Source organism: Oncorhynchus masou, chromosome 15, assembly GCF_036934945.1.
Source record: "Oncorhynchus masou masou isolate Uvic2021 chromosome 15, UVic_Omas_1.1, whole genome shotgun sequence".
NCBI classification, from domain to species: domain Eukaryota; kingdom Metazoa; phylum Chordata; class Actinopteri; order Salmoniformes; family Salmonidae; genus Oncorhynchus; species Oncorhynchus masou.
Genome location: NC_088226.1, coordinates 34,940,798 through 34,959,849, shown reverse-complemented (window position 1 = coordinate 34,959,849; position 19,052 = coordinate 34,940,798). Strand labels below are relative to the sequence as shown.

Sequence of the window (19,052 nt, the reverse complement as noted above, 5' to 3'; positions counted from 1 at the left end):
GCTTATCTAAAGTTCCATGTACAATAGTCGTATCTTTATCAATGTTTATTATGAGTATTTCTGAAATTTGATGTTGCTCTCTGCACAATCACCGCATGTTTTAGAACTACTGAACGTAACACGCCAATGTAAACTCAGATTTTTTGATATAAATATGAACTTTATCAAACAAAACATACATGTATTGTGTAATGTGAAGTCCTATGAGTGTCATCTGATGAAGATCATCAAAGGTAAGTGATTCATTTTATCTCTATTTGTGCTTTTTGTGACTCCTCTCTTTGGCTGATTTTTTTCTTCTGTGGCTTGGTGGTGACCTAGCATAATCATTTGTGGTTCTTTCGCTGTAAATCATTTTTTAATTAGACACTGTGGCTGGATTAACGAGGATGTTATCTTTAAAATGGTAAAATACTTGTATGCTTAAGGAATTTTAATTATGAGATTTTTGTTGTTTTGAATTTGGCGCCCTACACTTTCATTGGCAGTTGCGGGGGGGGGGTTCCCCAGTCCTAGACAGGTTAACCAAGTTCCTGTCTGGGAACTCGGATATTCTAGCATATTCTAGCTTTTCTAGCATATTCTAGCTTTTACGGCTGAGTTGCAGGCAGCTTAGTTTGGGCACGTTTTTCATCCAAGCTACCCAATACTGCCCCCTACCCCAAATAAGTTAAGGGCTTAGACACACCAATAGCGTTTGCTGGGCAAGATTACTTAGCAGCTCTGAACGTAATTTGTGAACCGGGTGCGCACCCGATTTTACATGTCGAACTGCTTGAAAAATGTTGGCAGTCAGATGTTTACAGGGGGTGATCCCTAAAACACAGCACACTGAATGATCGGCAGACAAACGCTAGATTTCCCGAATGATAGACCCACATTCGGTGCAGTGTTTGAGAGCCTTAAGTCCTTAATGCAATGCAAACAGGCTTAGAAAATGTACACTGACATATTTACAGTGGAATTGTTTTTAAATGTAATTTTATACCTTTCGGTGAAATGTACATATATTTTTACTACATTGGCATAATGCCGACATTATTGCATAGCCTAAACAACCCATGGGGTGCATTGATGCATGTCTAATAATGGCACCTTTTAAGTATCTTCTTAAATAATCAATGTCATTCTTCTATCAAATAACTGATCATTTAGGCACATTTTTGACACTGAATCAAGGGAACGAGGCCCTTAGTTACAAAAGGAGTTTTAAAGAAAAAGTCAGATCTACAGCAAAGAGCCAACCTCACTTTTCCATATCTGTTAAACTCTTGAGCCCATGGATATACAGAGGAGGTTTTTCTCTCCGCCATGCCCTCACCTCCACTGTGCAATGTAGAGTCAGTAATTACAGGAAGGGGTTTTCCATGCTTGGCTTCAGTTCGTAATGAAGAAACTTTATGAAACCCTCTCTCGAGCACAGAGAGGGCAGAGACAAAACGAGGATATGACAAAGGAACGTGAATACGTATGCTTAAATAGCATGAGGTTGCAAGGGGAGAGTGACATACGCTGTAACGGAAAACTGTCATTTATACAGTCAGTTTAGGCATTATCATCAGTGAAACACTTGGAAACCTTTTACTGCAGCCAGCATACTGTAAAAGATGGTGCATTGTGGGAAATTGCTGTAATTCCACCCCACAGAAATCAGTACCGTACTGTATCTTTGGAGCGGCAAAAAAAATGGACCTCGAGTGGGTGCATGGTATTGTTCTATCTGGCTCATTAACATATTTTGAGGCATGCCTGGTAAGAGGTTATATTTGTTACACCCGTGAGTAAGAATGCTGTACCAATTTAACTCTTATGTGGTTATAATGCCTTATCAATATATTATGTCTAGGAGACAGATTGAAGTGGCAACAAATCTTAAACTTTAACTGGATGATAGTTCTGCTGTGTCCTTTAGGTCTAGTTACCTTGTAGACGTTGCCAGTTTTAAAGCCTCTAGAATTGCAAGTTATAAAAAATACCAACTATAGTGGTCAAAAGGTCTTTGGTGCTCCAAAAAGTAGTGATGGGAAACTAACCTTCCGTGAGGTTTGAAGTTCCAGCCAATTCTGTTGAAAATAGGTTCATTAAACAAGGCTTTGCTCAACACAGCGTACACTAGTGGCACCTGCTGGTCAAAACAATTTAGAGCAGTGAGATTATTATAGACAACGTCCCACACGCTGTAGCGCAAGCACATAGTAGCTTTCTTGTCTTCTACCAAAACCAATACCAAACTAAATCAGGTGGTTGTTCGACAAAACAAAGCTTCGGACGCCATTGATCACGTGGTTCTAATAAAGGGATACAGGCATCAGCATATTGCTTCAAAGTAAACTGCTTAGCGATTTTGACACATGCCTCGGCGCTCCGGTATCAAACGTAACCTCCCTACCAAAAAAACGGTAATGTATTCTGTAGGGTGGAATTACAGTACCATTCGAAATAAAACAATTCTTTCCCCGCCCACAACATTTTCCCACAATGCACTATAATTTACAGTATGAAACGTTTCAGAGTATTTTATTGTAATATAAAATATTATATAATTTTAAGTTTTCTGTAACAGTGTAGCTCTGCTACTACTCCCAGTTGCTTCACTACAATCACTACAAGCCCAAACATACAGCAATCATAACTTGAGGAAAGAGACTGAGGGTAAACAAATTAAATAAAACAATTGATGTCTTATAGTGGTCGTATTAAATTTGTTCATCTAATCCACATCCATCATTTTTATGTAACAATCCACAAGAATTCTATAACCATCAATTAAACAATAAACCAAGACAAGACATCTTCCAAACATTGTGTATGTTGAGCAATACTGCCATATAAACTTGGCAAACATATGAGGTTATTAACAAAGGGGAAATAGGTAATTGCTATTGCATGACATACTTTACACACTGTTGTTTGAAAGTAACAAGGGGCGTGGAGTGTATGATTTATGACTTAGTGCTGATTAATAGGTGTGTGACTTTCTTTTCTTTCCAGATGCGTCAAACTGGACCCAAATTGTCCCAAAAACACACACACACACACACACACACACACACACACACTACATCTGTTTCACACATATAGTTAATCTTCCACATTCCTGGAAGTCTGAGAAGGCTTTTAAAGATGCACTAGTGGATGGCTGAGTTACTGTACCATGCATTAGGAGAAGAGATGAGAAAGGGGTATAAGAGCTCAGCTATCAGAGCTGAGGAGGGCGAGGACTTTTCAGAGTCTCCCTGAAAGAGACAGAGTCCACGGGGTGAGTTTTTTCAAAGGTAAAGTGCCTTTAATGTCAACATTCTGTCTCGTTCAAAATCTGCCGTCGAGGTAGTTCCACCCAAATGATTTATAGCCCTCTGACTGTTATGAAAGAGTAAGAGAATGAGACTGTATCACGGCCGATTCCAAATAGCTGTTTCTTTCCACTCCTCTTTTCCAGTCTGCTGGTTGAGATGTGAAATGGTTACGAGGGGGTGAGTTTTCCTCCTCCTCTATTCCTGTTCCATTATAAAACCCCATGTGAAGGGGTTATAACTCAGACAGTGAAGTATCTTGGATTAACATTCTGGGCTCCTGACTCTAGTCTGAGAGAGAGAGTGGCATTCCAGAATATGGCTTTAGAAAGCTCTGCCTCCTCCAACCATTGTAAATAATATCCAAAACCAATAGGGAGGACTGGTGTAATCCAAACAAACCCAGACACATCTTCTAGCTGGAGATTAATCACACATAGACAAACTGGGTAACAAATGAAAACCCTATTTGATTCACAAGAGGGCAAACCAAAATTGGAAATGAATGTCCAATGTCCTCTGTTCCAAACTGTCCAATACTTCACACCAATCTGGGCATCTTCCTCCTATAGACAGCAGTTATGAAGGTTATATAGAGCAGTTAAAAAGTTTATATAGAGTCATGGGATGTTTATAACCCTTCACAGGTTAAGTGTGGGGAGGAGAATGATTGTTTGGCTTACGTCCTATTCGCCCGGGACTAGTATTACTACAGAACATTGGTTATGTAATTGTTACCCCAGCATGTCCGTCTTTCCGGTGGACAATTCGAACGGGATTAGTTTGACCAAACTGCCCCCTGTAATTATTTTTTTCTTTCTCTCATTCACAATTGACCGTTATGAAGGAAGCCTGGAAGCTCTTCTAGGCTTCCTTAGCCTGTTGAAACTCTAGGGGCGCAATTTCATTTTTGGATGAAAAACGTTCCCGTTTTAAACAAGATATTTTGTCACAAAAAGATGCTTGACTATGGATATAATTGATAGCTTTCGAAAGAAAACACTCTGACGTGTCCAGAACTGCAAAGATATTTTCTGTGCGTGCCCTAGAACGTGAGCTTCAGGCAAAACCAAGATGAGACGGCATCCAGGAAATGAGCAGGATTTTTGAGGCTCTGTTTTCCATTGTCTCCTTATATGGCTGTGAATGCGAGAGGAGTAAGTCTGCCCTTTCTGTCGTTTCCCCAAGGCGTCTGCAGCATTGTGACGTATTTGTAGGCATATCATTGGAAGATTGACCATAAGAGACCACATTTACCAGGTGTCCGCCCGGTGTCCTGCGCCGAAATTGGTGCGCAAAAGTCAGCTGCAAGTATTTTTCCATGGAATTTAGAGAAGAATGAAGGCTTCCACGAACGATATATCAATGAAGAGATATGTGAAAAAACACCTTGAGGATTGATTCCAAACAACGTTTGCCATGTTTCGGTCGATATTATGGAGTTAATTCGGAAAAAGTTTGACATTGTAGGTGACTGAATTTTCGGTTCGTTTCGGTAGCCAAATGTGATGTACAAAACGGAGCGATTTCTCCTACACACAGACGCTTTCAGGAAAAACTGCGCATTTGGTATGTAACTGAGAGTCTCCTCATTGAAAACATCCGAAGCTCTTCAAAGGTAAATTATTTTATTTATTTGGTTATCTGGTTTTTGTGAAAATGTTACGTGCTAAATGCTACTCAAAAAGCTAAGCTAGCTTAGCATACTCTTACACAAATTAGTCAATTGCTATGGTTCAAAAGCATATTTTGAAAATCTGAGATGACAGTGTTGTTAAGAAAAGGCTAAGCTTGAGAGCAGGCGCATTATTTGCATTTTATTTGCGATTTTCAGAAATCGTTAACGTTGCGTTATGCTAATGAGCCTGAGGCTTTAGTCACGATCCCGGATCCGGGATGGGGAGATTCAAGAGGTTAGACCCACCTCAATTTGCATAACGTCCCAACAGATCCATAGATGACGGTGGTAGACCTGATCACCGGCGACGATGAGTCGGTCTACAGGGAGGAGGTCAGTGACCTGGCAGTGTGGTGCCAGAACAACAACCTCAACGTCAGTAAGACCAAGGAGCTGATCGGGGACAACAGGAAATGGGAGGGCGAGCACACCTCCATCCACAGGGCCGCAGTGGAGCAGGTCGAGAGCTTCAAGTTCCTCTGTGTCCAAATCCCTAAAGACTTCAAAATGGTCCAAACACATGCGCCCAGTCGTGAAGAAGGCGTGACAGCACCTCTTCCCCTTCGGAAGTTTGAAAAGGTTTTACAGCTGTACCATTGAGAGCATTTTTACTGGCTGCATCACTGCCTGGTATGGCAATAGCACCGCCCTTGATTGCATGGAGCTACAGAGGGTGGTGTGGACGGCCCAGTACATTACTGGGGCCGAGCTCCCTGCAATCCAGAAAATCTATAACAGGCGGCGAGGTAGGAAGGCGCGGAAAATTGCTAAAGACTCCAACCACCCAAGTCATAGACTATTCTCTCTACTTCCGCACGGCAAGCGGTACCGGTGCATCAAGTCTGGCAACAACAGGCTCTTGAACAGCTTCTATCCCCAATCAATAAGACTGATAAATAGCTAACAAAATAGCTACACAGACTATTTCAGTTAACCTTGTATCTTTATTGACCTTTAAGTTTGCACACTCACTCACAGTGCCCTATACACTCACTCCATCATCTGCTCACTAACAGTGCCCTATACACTCACTCCATCATCTGCTCACTCACATATAACATGCACGTACATTTATTCTGACTCTACACACACGCACACCCACTCACATACAAGCTGCTGCTACTCTGTTTATTATATATCCTGTTACCTAGCCACCTTATTACCCTTATACATATCCACCTCCATCACTCCAGTATCCCTGCACATTGTAAATACGGTATTGGAGCTGACCCTGTATATAGTATGCTTACTTACTTATTGTGTTCTTCATATTTCTTCTTATTTCTTGTGGATTTTTTTCCTTTCTAGTATTACATTGTTATTAATGAATTATTGCATTGTTGGGTTTTGAGTTTGCAAGAAAGCATTTCACCATACTTGTGCATGTGACATTAAAACTTGAAATGCGTTAATACTGCCCTGCCGAAAATAAAAAGGTGAAATGAGGTGGACTTTTTGTCTTAAAATAAACAACAATTGGAGTGCCGCCATTTCCCAATGTTCTTGAACTCGGCATTTCATTTGAAGTCATTACTCTCAGCATCAGTCAGTACTGTATCACTGGGTTTGCTTTAAAACCAAATTGATGTCCCCTATTTAGTAGACTAGTGGCGGTTCTAGAACAGTTCCAACATTCTTTTTTTGTACAGAGGTCTGTGAACGGTGCAACATACATTTCTGTATACTCAGCTAAATAGCAGAGTCTCCCCTTTCAGCTGAACCTGCCTAAGAGGAGCTGAGATGGAGAATGTGAAATCTGACACCTCATTTGCATAGGGAGTGACATGTCAACTTTTCTAGCCTATCCAGACAAAGGCTAGATTTATTCTGATTGTGAAGCTCAGAGCCCTGCATTGGATATGGCATATCAAAAGGGAGGGCCTAGGGAATGCAGCACTGTAACAAATTGCTGTAAATTTACAGCAAACCTTTCCAAGTTAGCTACTGTAATTCTATATTAGAGAACTGTAAATAGCAATGCATTATAGGGGTTCAATGGCATTCTGCTACACTGTTGTAAAATTATACAGTAAAGTATTGTATAACCTGTTTTGCTGTATTTTTTTATTGTTTTTATCTGTCTTATTAACACATTTGGATGCATGCCTTGTAAGAGGCTATATTTGTTGCACCCATTAGTGAGAATGATGTACCTCACAGAATATAGTACCATACAATTTAAAAATATATTCTTCCTGTAAATCTACAGTAACTTTCTGGCTACTGTGTTGCCAGTAATTTACTGTAAGTCAATACCACCCCATAGAATACAGTACCATACTGTAGTGATGGGGGAATGAAGCTTCCTGAACCATTGAGCATTTCCAGATGATCGTGTTGTAAATAGATTCATTACTCGAGGCTTTGATCAACAAAGGGTATACTAGTGGCACCTGCTGGTCAAAATAATTTAGAACAGCCATATTATTATAGATGACGTCTCACACGACGTAGTGTGTGCACAGTGTGGCCTTTTTCTCTTCTACTAAAACGAATGCCAAACCAAATCAGGTGGTTGTTCGACAAAACTAATCTTCGGACATCATTGATCACGTGCTTCTGAGAAAGAGAACCAAGCATTGGCACACTGCTTCGAAATAAACTGCTTTAAGAGATCTTTAGGATATCTGGTATCAAACGTAACATCACTACCATACTGTATTTTTGGAATCTAAAAACCTTTTCCTGTAAATTTACAGTAATTTACTGGCTACTGTGCTGCCAGTAATTTACTGTAAATCAGTACCACCCCCACAGAATACATTACCATACTGTAATTTTGGAACGCCAAAAACCTTTTGTGGCTGCATGGTATTGCTGTGGTCATTAACACATTTTGAGGTGTGTCTTGTGCGAGGCTATAATTTTTGCACCCATCAGTGAGAGTGCTGTACCAATTTAAGTGATATGTGGTAGTAGTTCCCTAACTAGTATGTGTATATTGGGAACAGATCAGAAGGGTATCAAGTATCAAACCTTTAATGGTTGAGTGTTTAGCCATGTTCTTTTGATTTATTTTGCCCTGTACGCACTGCCGGTTTAGAAGCCTTTGTTAAACCCTCTACAGGTGCAAGTGATATAAAATGCTAAATATGAATTGGTACGATATAATTACATATTCACTGCAAGCAATTGCTGTAATTTTACTACAATTTAACAATAAAGTGCTGTTTTGCTGTATATTTACTGCAGCATTCTGTAAATAAAAGAGTATAGACATTTTGTGGGAGGGGAAGAATTGGTGGCTCATTAACACATTTTGAGATGAGCCTTGTAATTGGCAAAATTTGTTGCACCCGTTCATGAGAATGCTGTACCCATTCAACTGATATGTGGTTGTAGTGCACTAAAATGTTTAATTATTTAGGGAACAGAAAGTGATACCAGGTCTTAAACTGTTGATGATTGACTATTAAACTGTGTCATTTTGATGTGTTTTGCTCTATAATCACAGCTGTTTGGGAGCTTTTGTTAATTCCTCTGCAAGTAATACGAAATATTCATAAATATGAGATAATATGCAATTACTTAACAGCCAAACTGCTTGCACTAATCTCATGTATTTACAGTAAAACACTGTGAGATATCATAATTACAGTAGCATTTACTTTCTTACAGTATTGCACTGTGTCATTGCTCTGCTTTTTACAGGAACTTACAGGAAGCATGTTACCATCAATATTACTGTAAAGTACTTTGCACTAATGATGAGGAAATAAAGCTTACTGAAGCATTGAGGTTTTCCAGCCAATTGTGTAGAAAATAGGTTCCCTACTTGACGCTTTGATACACATCGTGTACTCTCCCGCACCTGCCAGTCACAAACATTTAGAGCAACATCCTCATTATAGATGACGTCCCACACCAAAGCAATCAGGTGGTTGTTCAACAACACTTTGGATAAAGTCATACAGGCATCAGCATACTGCTTAGCAATTTCAACACATGCCTCGGAGATCCAGTGTCAAACATAACATCACTCTTTTGCACTAGCCAGACATGGGCAAAGAAATATCAAAAAGGTCTCTTGCGACAAATGAAGGATATTTTGAAGACCAATGCATCCTTAACTACAACACCATTCCCAGTAATGGGTTATGGCAACATTTGACATGCTATCTCAGTGATATGTGTTTCTTGTTTAACAACCTTAGATGAATGCACCAACTGTAAGTCGCTCTGGACAAGAGCGTCTGCTGAATGACCAAAATGTGGATGTTGAAAATGTGCATTTGCAAAGCACCACTGCCGGGTATTATTCTAATGAGCTCCACCCTCAAACTATTTGTATTTGGATCAAATGTGGCCTTGTTTGGGGGCTGAGGTCAATCGAATAATATCCAGCAGTGTGCTTTGGAAGTGATCATTTTCACATTTACATTTTGGTCATTTAGCAGACGCTCAGAGCTACTTACAGTCAGTGTATTAAATGAAGGTAAACAAGAATAGGCCAGTCATAGCAAGTAAAAAGATTATGCTACCAGAATGTTGTAGTTAAGCGGGCTACTTGCTAGTATAAATTTGCATTGGAAAATACATTAATTATAATTAAACTGTTACAAAATAGGCTACGTTAATTGTAGTTTGGGCCAGTGAAATACAAATGACAAAATAGGTATTGATAATATTTAAAATACATGTAACAGACGTCCTGCCTGTAATTGGCACTAGCTACCTGCACTGTAAATCTGCAACAGTTTACTAACCACAGTGCTTCCAATAATGCAATGTCAATTCTAGAAATAGACTCTATGTTACTGTAGTCCAGTAACATGCAGTTACATTTGTGTTCAAATTAAAGGTCCTGTAAATCTACCATCATTTACTGTCTTCTGTGCTGCCAGTAATTTATTGTAAATGTACAGTTACATACTGGCTACTGTGCTGCCAGTAAGTTACTGTAAAAATTACAGGCCATTTTTTGCAGTGCAGCAAAAGTGGTCCCATCTCGCTGCAATATAATCAAATTTATTTATAGCTCTCAACATGAAAAAAATACAAAATAATTGAGTAAAACTTTAACAAAACCACTTTCTCTGGGTCACAGAGAGACAACGTCACTTTATGCTGAAAGCTGAAGGTGGAACAAGTCTGCAGGCATTTGAACGGCATCTCTGCATCACCCCGAGGATGCAGGACAGAACATTCTCTGTCATCAGTTATGTGAAATGGTGCCAATTTTGTATTGTCACCATCTTTATTTTACAGAATAAAGAAAAGTGAAATATTACAGTAATGTGTTTATAATTTGATTGTTAATATATCTAGAAAGCCCTATTGCCTCTCTTTTGATTTTTCTTATATTTTCATAATATTTGTACATGTACTTGAGCTTGTGCCTCAAAAATGAGTACACCTCAGCGATTTATAACACTTTTTTTACCAGAAAGGTGAGTTCCAGACCTTTCTAGAACTATGCATAATTACTAGTAGTACTAGTAGTTACTAGTAGGCACTCTCGTGATAAATAAGTACTTTTGGGATTACATAGATAACATTTTAGATGACATTTAATTACAAATGGAGGGACCCACACAATGGACCTCCAGCTGGGAGTGAGATGGTTATCCCCTCCATCATCACCTGAGAAGAGAAGTCCCTTTGTCTTTTAATACTGGAGATTATAAATCAATGTTTAAATTGGCTTTGTTTTCAAATATAAAAGACTTGGTGGTGAACAATACTTGAACGCCTATTATGTAGCACCTTCCACAGATAATTTAGCTCTTGTTGTATACAGTAAGATATGTTATTATTAATGTAGCCTAATAAATTATAACACTTTTGCTTAAACAAGTAGCATATTTTAAAGCCAAAGAAAACGAATTTAAAGTCCATATAACCATTTGAAAATCACCCCCCAAAAATACACGAAAAAATTACAATTAAAAAGAGGAAATTAAAATTGTTGCAGACACGTCAATCGAATAGATTGATATAGGCTAGCGACCAATAGACTAGATTTATATCACCATATGAATGGCTTAAAATATTCACATTAATGCCATAAAACGTTTCGTGTTTTTCTGATGATGCGACATTACATTGTAGCACCGTAATAAAAAGTCACATTCTTACTGGTCGCAGTCATCTCTAGAACGGCCTGGAGTAGCATGATGGCCCGGAGAATGTTGAGTTGACATCTCGGAAGACGGTCGGTCACTGTTGCCCGAGCAGGATACATTCCCCCGATTCTATTCTAATCCCTTTACATCTACTACAACCGTAAACGCACGTGTAAACGTTGATTTACAAATTAAAAAGGCACAAAATGTATATAACAACTGTCCACGCAGTCGTCCTTTATCCCGTGTCTGTGTGTAATGTAAAGCACGAAGTTCTTTCTCTCTCTTGCCCGCTCTCCTTCTCTCTCTCCTCCGGAGTCCCACTACTTTCCTTGGAGCTCTCAGCGCACGCTTCCAAAACTTCTATGCCGAGTGCGGCTTGCCTTGCACGAGCCATCTGGCTCTGATTAGGGTTGGATGTGTCGCCACCGTGTGTTGAAAATACATATTTCTTTGTACAAGACCTGCAAGACCGACAAGAGTCTTCAGATCGCGCCTACTGTATTTTTCACATACCGTTTATGACTTATTCATTGAGCATACAGTTTATTACAACTTATTAATGCACATATGACTATATTTATTAATCAATAAGGCACTAGGAGGTGTGGTATATGGCCAATACACCACGTCTAAGGTCTGTCCGTACGCAGGACCCTCAGCATTGGTATATTGGCCAAATATCACAAACCCCCGAGGTGCTTATTTCTATTATAAACGGGTTACCAACGTAATTAGAGCAGTAAAAATAAATGTGAGGCTGTACTTCAGGTATTGAAAAAGTGTGTGTAAATCAATTAATCATACCACAACATCGTATCAACAGTTCCAAATCGCCTACAAAAGACTACACTACTGCAACGTGATACTTTACCTCAAACATATTTTTTAACACAAGACAGACACAAGTATGTTGATTTGGGTGAAATAAACTACTCCAGTACACTCAGCAACAACAACAAAATGCTGGGTGAAAAACAACCCAATTTGAGTAGATATTGGACAGAACACATGTTGAGTTATTTTGACCCAGCCAGTTGGGTCACAAACACAAACAACCCATTGTTTTATTTAAGTTGTATTGTTGATGCTGGGTTATTGCACTACGATTCACCAGGTCAGATCAGAAGACTGGAGGTGACCCAACCGATAGTTGTTTTTGGTCACATGTGAGAGTACATGTCAATTCACTTAATCTGTTCTGTTGTATTGTTAACAATGTTAAGGTGGAGCACTGACACTTTTGTAGGTTTAATAAGGGCTTATACAAGAATGTGAGTTATTTAAACGCCCAAGCCATGGTTTCCCAAGCTCAGTCCTCGTGACCCCAAGGGGTGCATGTTTTAGTTTTTGCCCTTGCACAGCTGATTCATCTAATCATCAAGCATTGATAATTTGAATCAGCTGTGTAGTATTAGGGCAAAAACCAAAACATGCATCCCTTGGGGTCCTGAGGACCGAGTGTGGGAAACACTTGCGAAAGCATATCCCAACTTTGGGATAGTTACTACTACTTTCTTATAACATTAATTAAAGTTATTCATTTTTATATTAAAATATATAATACGCAAATAAAGTACAGCAGAAATAAAATTGGCAATGTACAAACTTAACACGATGAACATGAATTACATTTCCTCTCATGGGTGGCCAAAAATAACTATCTGAAAGCCACGCTCCCAATATGCCATGCCTTTGGCTTACCCAAACGTAGGGTAATTTAACCACAAATCAGGTTTTTATTCACTTTTCACGCTAGGGTGGCAAAGCAGATTGGTCTTTTTTAATGTAATCCATAGGTTATTTTCAGGTGGCGTGGCCTATTGGGGGCATAGCTTTCAGATATTTTAATATACATTTATTTAACATTAATATTTAAATATCATAATAAAGTGGGAAATATCCCAACATTGGGATACACATAGGTGCTTGAGGCACTCAACTTGTGTAAGCCTCCCTAATGTCCCTAATTTTCAGTGCTAAACCTTCACATTTGTTGACAATGCAACAGAACAGACGAACCAGAATTAAATTTACTCTCATGGGTGGCCAAAAATAATTCTCTGTAAACCACACCTCTAGTCTTCTGATATGACCCAGTGGATCATCGCTCAATAACCCAACTAAGTGACCCAACGTGTGTTCTGTCCACTATTTAGCCAGCGCTGGGTTGTTTTTAACCCAGCATATTTTGTTGTTGTGTATACACAATGTTGGAGCACAACTAAGAGGTTGAAATTTGTAACGCATGGAATGAGACATCACACACAAAATCCACCCAGGGCCAAATATTGTAGAGCTAGACTAGAGGTTATTCGTTTTTTTTCTAAACAGGGGAAGGTAGATTAAGGGAAAGACAGGGGAAAAGAGGAATGAAAAAAAAGTTGTGTTTCTAGATACGGAGGGGAAGAGAAAAGTGAATGGTAGCAATTTAGCGTCTCCGGGTCCCACATCCTGCCTGCTCCTGCTCGATAGGCCATCTGGTGGCAGAGTAGCGAGGCGGGAGCGGGTTGAGCACTCCAACCTTTGAAGTGACAGGGCTGGGATGACTCACGAGCCCACCGTTTCACGTCCCATTTCCCCACTACTTGTCAGCCCTGGCTTGCTGGCTGGGACCCATGTCAGCCTATAGAACCTGATCAAAACCTTCCCACTCCCACAGACAGTGTTCTTTGGTAAGGTAGTTTGGTTCTGATATAACATAAGACAGATAGGGATTGTCAGTGGATCTTCTGGAGTGGTTTCAGCATTCCTATATAAACCCCAGTCCCTTGGCATGCCTCTAACAAACTAAAGGATGGTTGTTTGATGAAAAGGGAGAGATGTAAGGATAATATGGTGAAATCCATGGTTATCATAATGACACACCATTGAATTGACACTCTCACACACATGCGCGCACACACACACACACATACCCATTATGACCACTATTAACTGAAACTGAAACTTAAGGTTACTTGGGTAACCCCGGTTCTCTGATATTATGAGTGAGATATCTCACTGTGGGATTCATCATAGTCTCTAAGTAGCTCGAAGAATAAAATCAGACACATCTGTTGAAGACAGACAGGTCGATTGGCGAATGAGGGAGCCCCTCCCTTCATACTAAAGAGCCATTCGCCCGCCCTCTGGATCATTCTCGAACATGCCGGAACTTCCTCACTCTCTTTACAGTAGGGCAGTGCTTCTCAATTATTTTCTGTTACGCCCCCCCCCAGGAAGAAGTAAACATTTCGCGCCCCCCAACTCTCCGCTGCGTCTGTAAATAGTATAGTTTGTCTATAAAATTGTTATAAGTACACCTCTGCATAACATTGTATCCTTATTAACATTAAAGAAAACAAAAAAATAAAGAAATATAGATCAACTTACAACAAATAATAACTTTATTAACATTGTTTTTTAGTCTGTAACAGAAAATAGTTAAAGTGCATCAATTTTCCTGAAATGTAAAAACAAACCTCAAGCCTTATTTAAACTGTAAACATTTTTTGACCATTTGATACTGAAAAATAAAAATCAATAAATAATAACACATTCAAACTGATCAGCAACATTAACTCAGGAGCACAATATATGAAACAAACCTATTACACAAAAATGAATAAAACAATTTGTGCTGATTTTTTAAAATCAGAATGAGGAAGTCAGGATTAATGGCTACAATGAGCACGTTTTGCAGAGCACAGCTTTTCGAAGCGGGATACTGCAACTCTCAGCTCCTGCTCAATGTTTAGCTGGGACCTGTACTTGGTCTTCAGTGCAGCAACAACAGAGAAGCCAGTCTCACAAAGATAAGATGTTGCAAAAGGAAGAAGAATGCCCATGGCCCTCTGCCCTAAGAGTGGATACTGCCTCTCTAAACTCAGCCAGAATTCACTCAGTGTCTGTCATGTGATCCTCAGTCTCAATGTGGAGTCAGACGTCATATCAATGAACTGGTCCTCCTCTGCAGAGCTGAAACCAGTTGGAGCTGGTGCATTGAAAGGATCTCTCACCCAGTCATATTGGGAACTGTTTTCAGGGAAGTACTTCAAAAAAATCCCGTCAGTGATGAAATATGTTCCTTTAATATATGGAATCACTGAGGTGGGCTTCATAGTCAGTAGTGTCAACAAATTCATGCAGGTTCTCGAATGAATCAGTATTTCCTTCATCAAGTCGCCTGCCCTACATTGTAAGCTTTCGAGTGAAAGAGCTGATCTTGTCTGTGACCTGAGGGAGGTGTTAATCTTTCCCTTGAAGCTGTAGATTTAGTTCATTTAGCTTTCCAAATATGTCACACAGGTAGGCCAGTTTTGCCAGGAAGTTTTCATCACTAAATTTTTCTGCGAGGTCATAGTTGTGCTCCTGCTCCGAAAACATTCTTATTTGCTCTCTGAGCTCAAAAACTCGGGACAAGACTTTTCCTTGTGACAGCCACCTTGCTTCACTGTGAAACAGCACAGCTTGATGTTCAGCTCCCACCTCCTCACAGATAGCAGAGAAGACTCTTGTTTTTAGTGGTCTGGTCTTTATAAAATTGACTACACCTACAATGTCAGTCATAACCTCACTTAATTCAGAGGAAAGGTGTCTTGATGCCAGTGCTTCTCTGTGTATAACACAGTGTGTCCACTCAGCATTAGGTGAGGCCTTCTTGATGAGTGCCCGAAGTCCTTTTCTCATCCCTGCCATGGTCTGTGAACCATCACTACCAATGTAGTGTTCTCACTTTAGCCCATTCTCAGTCAGGAAGGAGTCCAGCATTTTGAATAGCTCTTCAGCTGTGGCTCTGTCTCTGACATAATTACAAAAAAGTAGATCCTCTCGCAGGGAGTTTGTCATGTCAAAACATACATAAGCGATAAACAAACAGTCTTTGTTGCTGTCAGTTGCTTCATCGAACTGTAAGGCAAAACGTTTGTCTTTGAGTTTATCTACCAGCTGTTCTTTAAGATCGTTCGCAATGTCATTTATACGTCTGGCGACAGTGTCATTGGACAGAGGGATAGTTTTTATTTTTGCAGCACTTACGTCATTCAGCATGACAGAGACCATGTCTAATGCTGCAGGCAGAATCAGCTCCTCTGCTATGGAGTGGGGTTGTTGCACTGAGCAATTTGGTACGCCACCTTATATAATGCTAACAGTGCTCGCTAGTTTACTGAAGTAGCATTCACAAAGCGGGACGATTGTTGGCAATATTCGGCACGTTTTCGCTGAAAAAACTCAAGCGGCTTATCAGCGTGACTGGGGTGTAATGTCTTTAAGTGACGCCTTAATTTATTTGGCTTGCTGCTGTCCACTGCCAACATTTTTAGACACAGTAAACATACCGGTCTTCCTCGTCTCCCACCGTTGTCACAGTGAAGCCAAGCGCTACATACGCTTTGTCATATTTCCTCGTCTTAGCTTTCGGGAGACTTACGTTTGTCTCATGATCTCCGTCTCTCTCCGCCTTTCTTTTCATCCCTGTTAAATATTATTCTATGGTGTCTCTTAAGGGTTTGTTATCTGCACTTCATATCTCCTGCTCTGTGCTGTGTGCTCTTGTTCGGTGCAAAAAAAACCTACTCCGGCGGGGAAAAAAAGCTCCCCGGCATCACTCCGAGCTCCCCCAGGGGGGAGCGCCACACTATTTGAGGAGGACTGCAGTAGGGGAATCTGGTGATATATCAGAGAACCGGTCTTACTCAAGTTATCTTTCAATTATTTGTTTCGATAATATCTCACAGTGGAATATGCAACTGCCGTATTGCACATGCTCTCCGAAGCCAGGCAGTCTCACATATCAACCCTCAGAGGCCCTTGACACTGAGTACAGTATGCACCAATGAAGGTGCAGTGATGTCATAAATCTCATAAAAGTATGAGGGGATGCCCAACACCACTTCTCAGAAAATGCACCACTAGTTTCCATACAGTGAGTGTAGGAGGACCGCTAGCACTCTGGATAGTCTCAATGACTCCAAGAGGCAGGCCCGTTGCATCCAGATGTAACCTCTCACGGGCCACAGGGCCATGGCGTCCAGGAGAGGGTGGAACATATCTCAGTTCGCTTGGGTCAGCAGGTCCCTGTATAACGGGAGTTGTCAAGGCTTATCACTATCCGGAGCTTGACTTGCCATCATGGGGCTACCAAGTTGAGGGATAAGCCTTCTTCCCTCACTCTGGCTAGAATGTAGAGAGTATGAGGCCGAGGTGAGGGAAAGCATAATGGAACCCGCTTGGCCAAGTGTGTGCCAGCACGTCCACCCCCAGTGGTGGGTTTCCTGCTAGCGCAAAGAACAACGGGCAGTGCGTGGACAGATGCTTGACTGTATCTCAGATTTGTTTCACCAGTTGGGGATAGAGTCTCCAGTCCCCTTGATGGGGATTCCCTCTGGACAAGTCTGCTCCTATGTTCAGTAAGCCTGGGACATGAGTCACACGTAGGGACAGTCGGTCTGCTTCACAGAATAATCCTGACGAATAGTCAGTGGTTGATTGTCCGTAATGTCTTATTGTCCTTTCTGATCAAAACATGACAATTCCGAATAGTTTCAGTAAAAAAAAGATGTAAAAAATACACTGTGAACAATTTAAGTTAATTTACAGTATGTGAGCAATGCGGAGATGTGGGGTCCACACTACTCCTAGGGGAGTGCCAATAACAAAGACAGAAGGCCCCTTCCAGTGGCGGGGAGCTAAGAGACATGCGAGGTGACGCCGTGTACACAGACGTTGGGCAAACACCTAGCACTGGAACTCTTTCATCCTCAGTAGGCCAAGAGGTACTACTACGATGGTGGACTTCATCAACCTCAGCACTCGGAGGCACGTGTTGAACGTGACCGAGGGCCCCCTGTGGAACAGGGAGTGCCACTGTCGGGATGTGGTCGTGATGTGGTCATCCGAGAGTGTTGCCTGGTAAAAAAGAATCCAACATTACGCCTAAGTATTCAAGTCTCTGTGTTGGCATCAAACAGCTCTTTTTTAGAGGTGCGCTACAAGGGAAGTTGTGTCTCACACTGCTTTCTCCCGGGATGGGGAGTCTTTGTAGGTGGGAACTCTCAGCCCCTTGTTTCTCATGGGTGTGAGGGCTGCCTCGACACACTTGCTGACCAGTCGGGGATGTAGCGCTAGCCCGAAAGGGACAGCAGGGTATTCGTTGGCAGTGCCTTGAAAAGCAAACCTTACAAACATCCTGTGTGCTGTCAGGATGCTTATGTGAAAATAACCGTCCTGCAGGTCAACTAAGGTGAAACAGTCGCTTCGACAAATTGAGTGAGACCGCACATTGAACATAAACATACGGAACGTGAACTTAGTCAGATAGCTGTTGAGGACCCGTAGTTGCAGAATGGGGTGAACCCCCCCATTTTGGGGAACTGGGAAATACCGGTAGTGAAAACCGAGGCGGCTCTCTGCCGCTGGTATCGCCCTGAGAGCCCCCTTTGCGTAATAGAGAGTATGCATGCCGAGTCGGCAGTCTCTACTGATTCCAAAATTCAGTTGAAAACCAGTGGACCCAGAGTGAACTGCAGTCTGTACCCATTTGTGACCTTGGACCAGACCCAGGGCTGGACTGCACATGTGCAGAACATGGGGACAGTGCTTGGTGTCGATTGACAATTAGTCTTCCTGCCCCGGCAGCTTGAACTAGAGCCAGAGAAAGAGCCATGGCACAGAGTGCACTCAGGGGCAGAGTGGATTCCCTCTGTCTTCCATTAGAGCAAACACATGAGAATGGGAAGGGTTCTAGGAGCAGAGATGTGCCTCACTCCCGGAGGTGGCAAAGCCAAAACACGGGGTGAACTGTTGGCTGCCGCTCTTTGCCGCAGGGGGCGTACCCCTAAGTCCTGTTGCCCCTTCTTCCCTGCAGGGGAATCAAATGGGCGGGACCCCGATGCGGCTGCACTGTCGGCCCCTGTTTGTGGGGTCGATGCCCGCTATGTTGCTGGAGTCTTGGCTCGTGGAGGGTTAGGCCGGGTAGCCACGATTTCCAGGTCTACGGGGCAGGCAGAATGCTTTTAAAAGTTCACACTTCTG

At 41.4% G+C, this 19,052-nt stretch overlaps 1 protein-coding gene and 1 pseudogene across 1 annotated transcript in view; both read right to left on the bottom strand.

The window, feature by feature from the left end:
* Positions 1 to 11,345, bottom strand: part of LOC135556176 (inactive tyrosine-protein kinase transmembrane receptor ROR1-like) — a 187,629-nt gene extending 176,284 nt beyond the window's left edge. The window contains 1 exon segment of the mRNA XM_064989162.1: positions 11,050 to 11,345. Coding sequence (XP_064845234.1) covers positions 11,050 to 11,155 — 106 coding nt within the window. The 5' untranslated portion in view covers positions 11,156 to 11,345.
* A 6,411-nt stretch (positions 11,346 to 17,756) lies between these two features.
* LOC135556847 (uncharacterized) lies at positions 17,757 to 18,607 on the bottom strand (annotated as a pseudogene).
* Between the last annotated feature and the right edge of the window lie 445 nt (positions 18,608 to 19,052).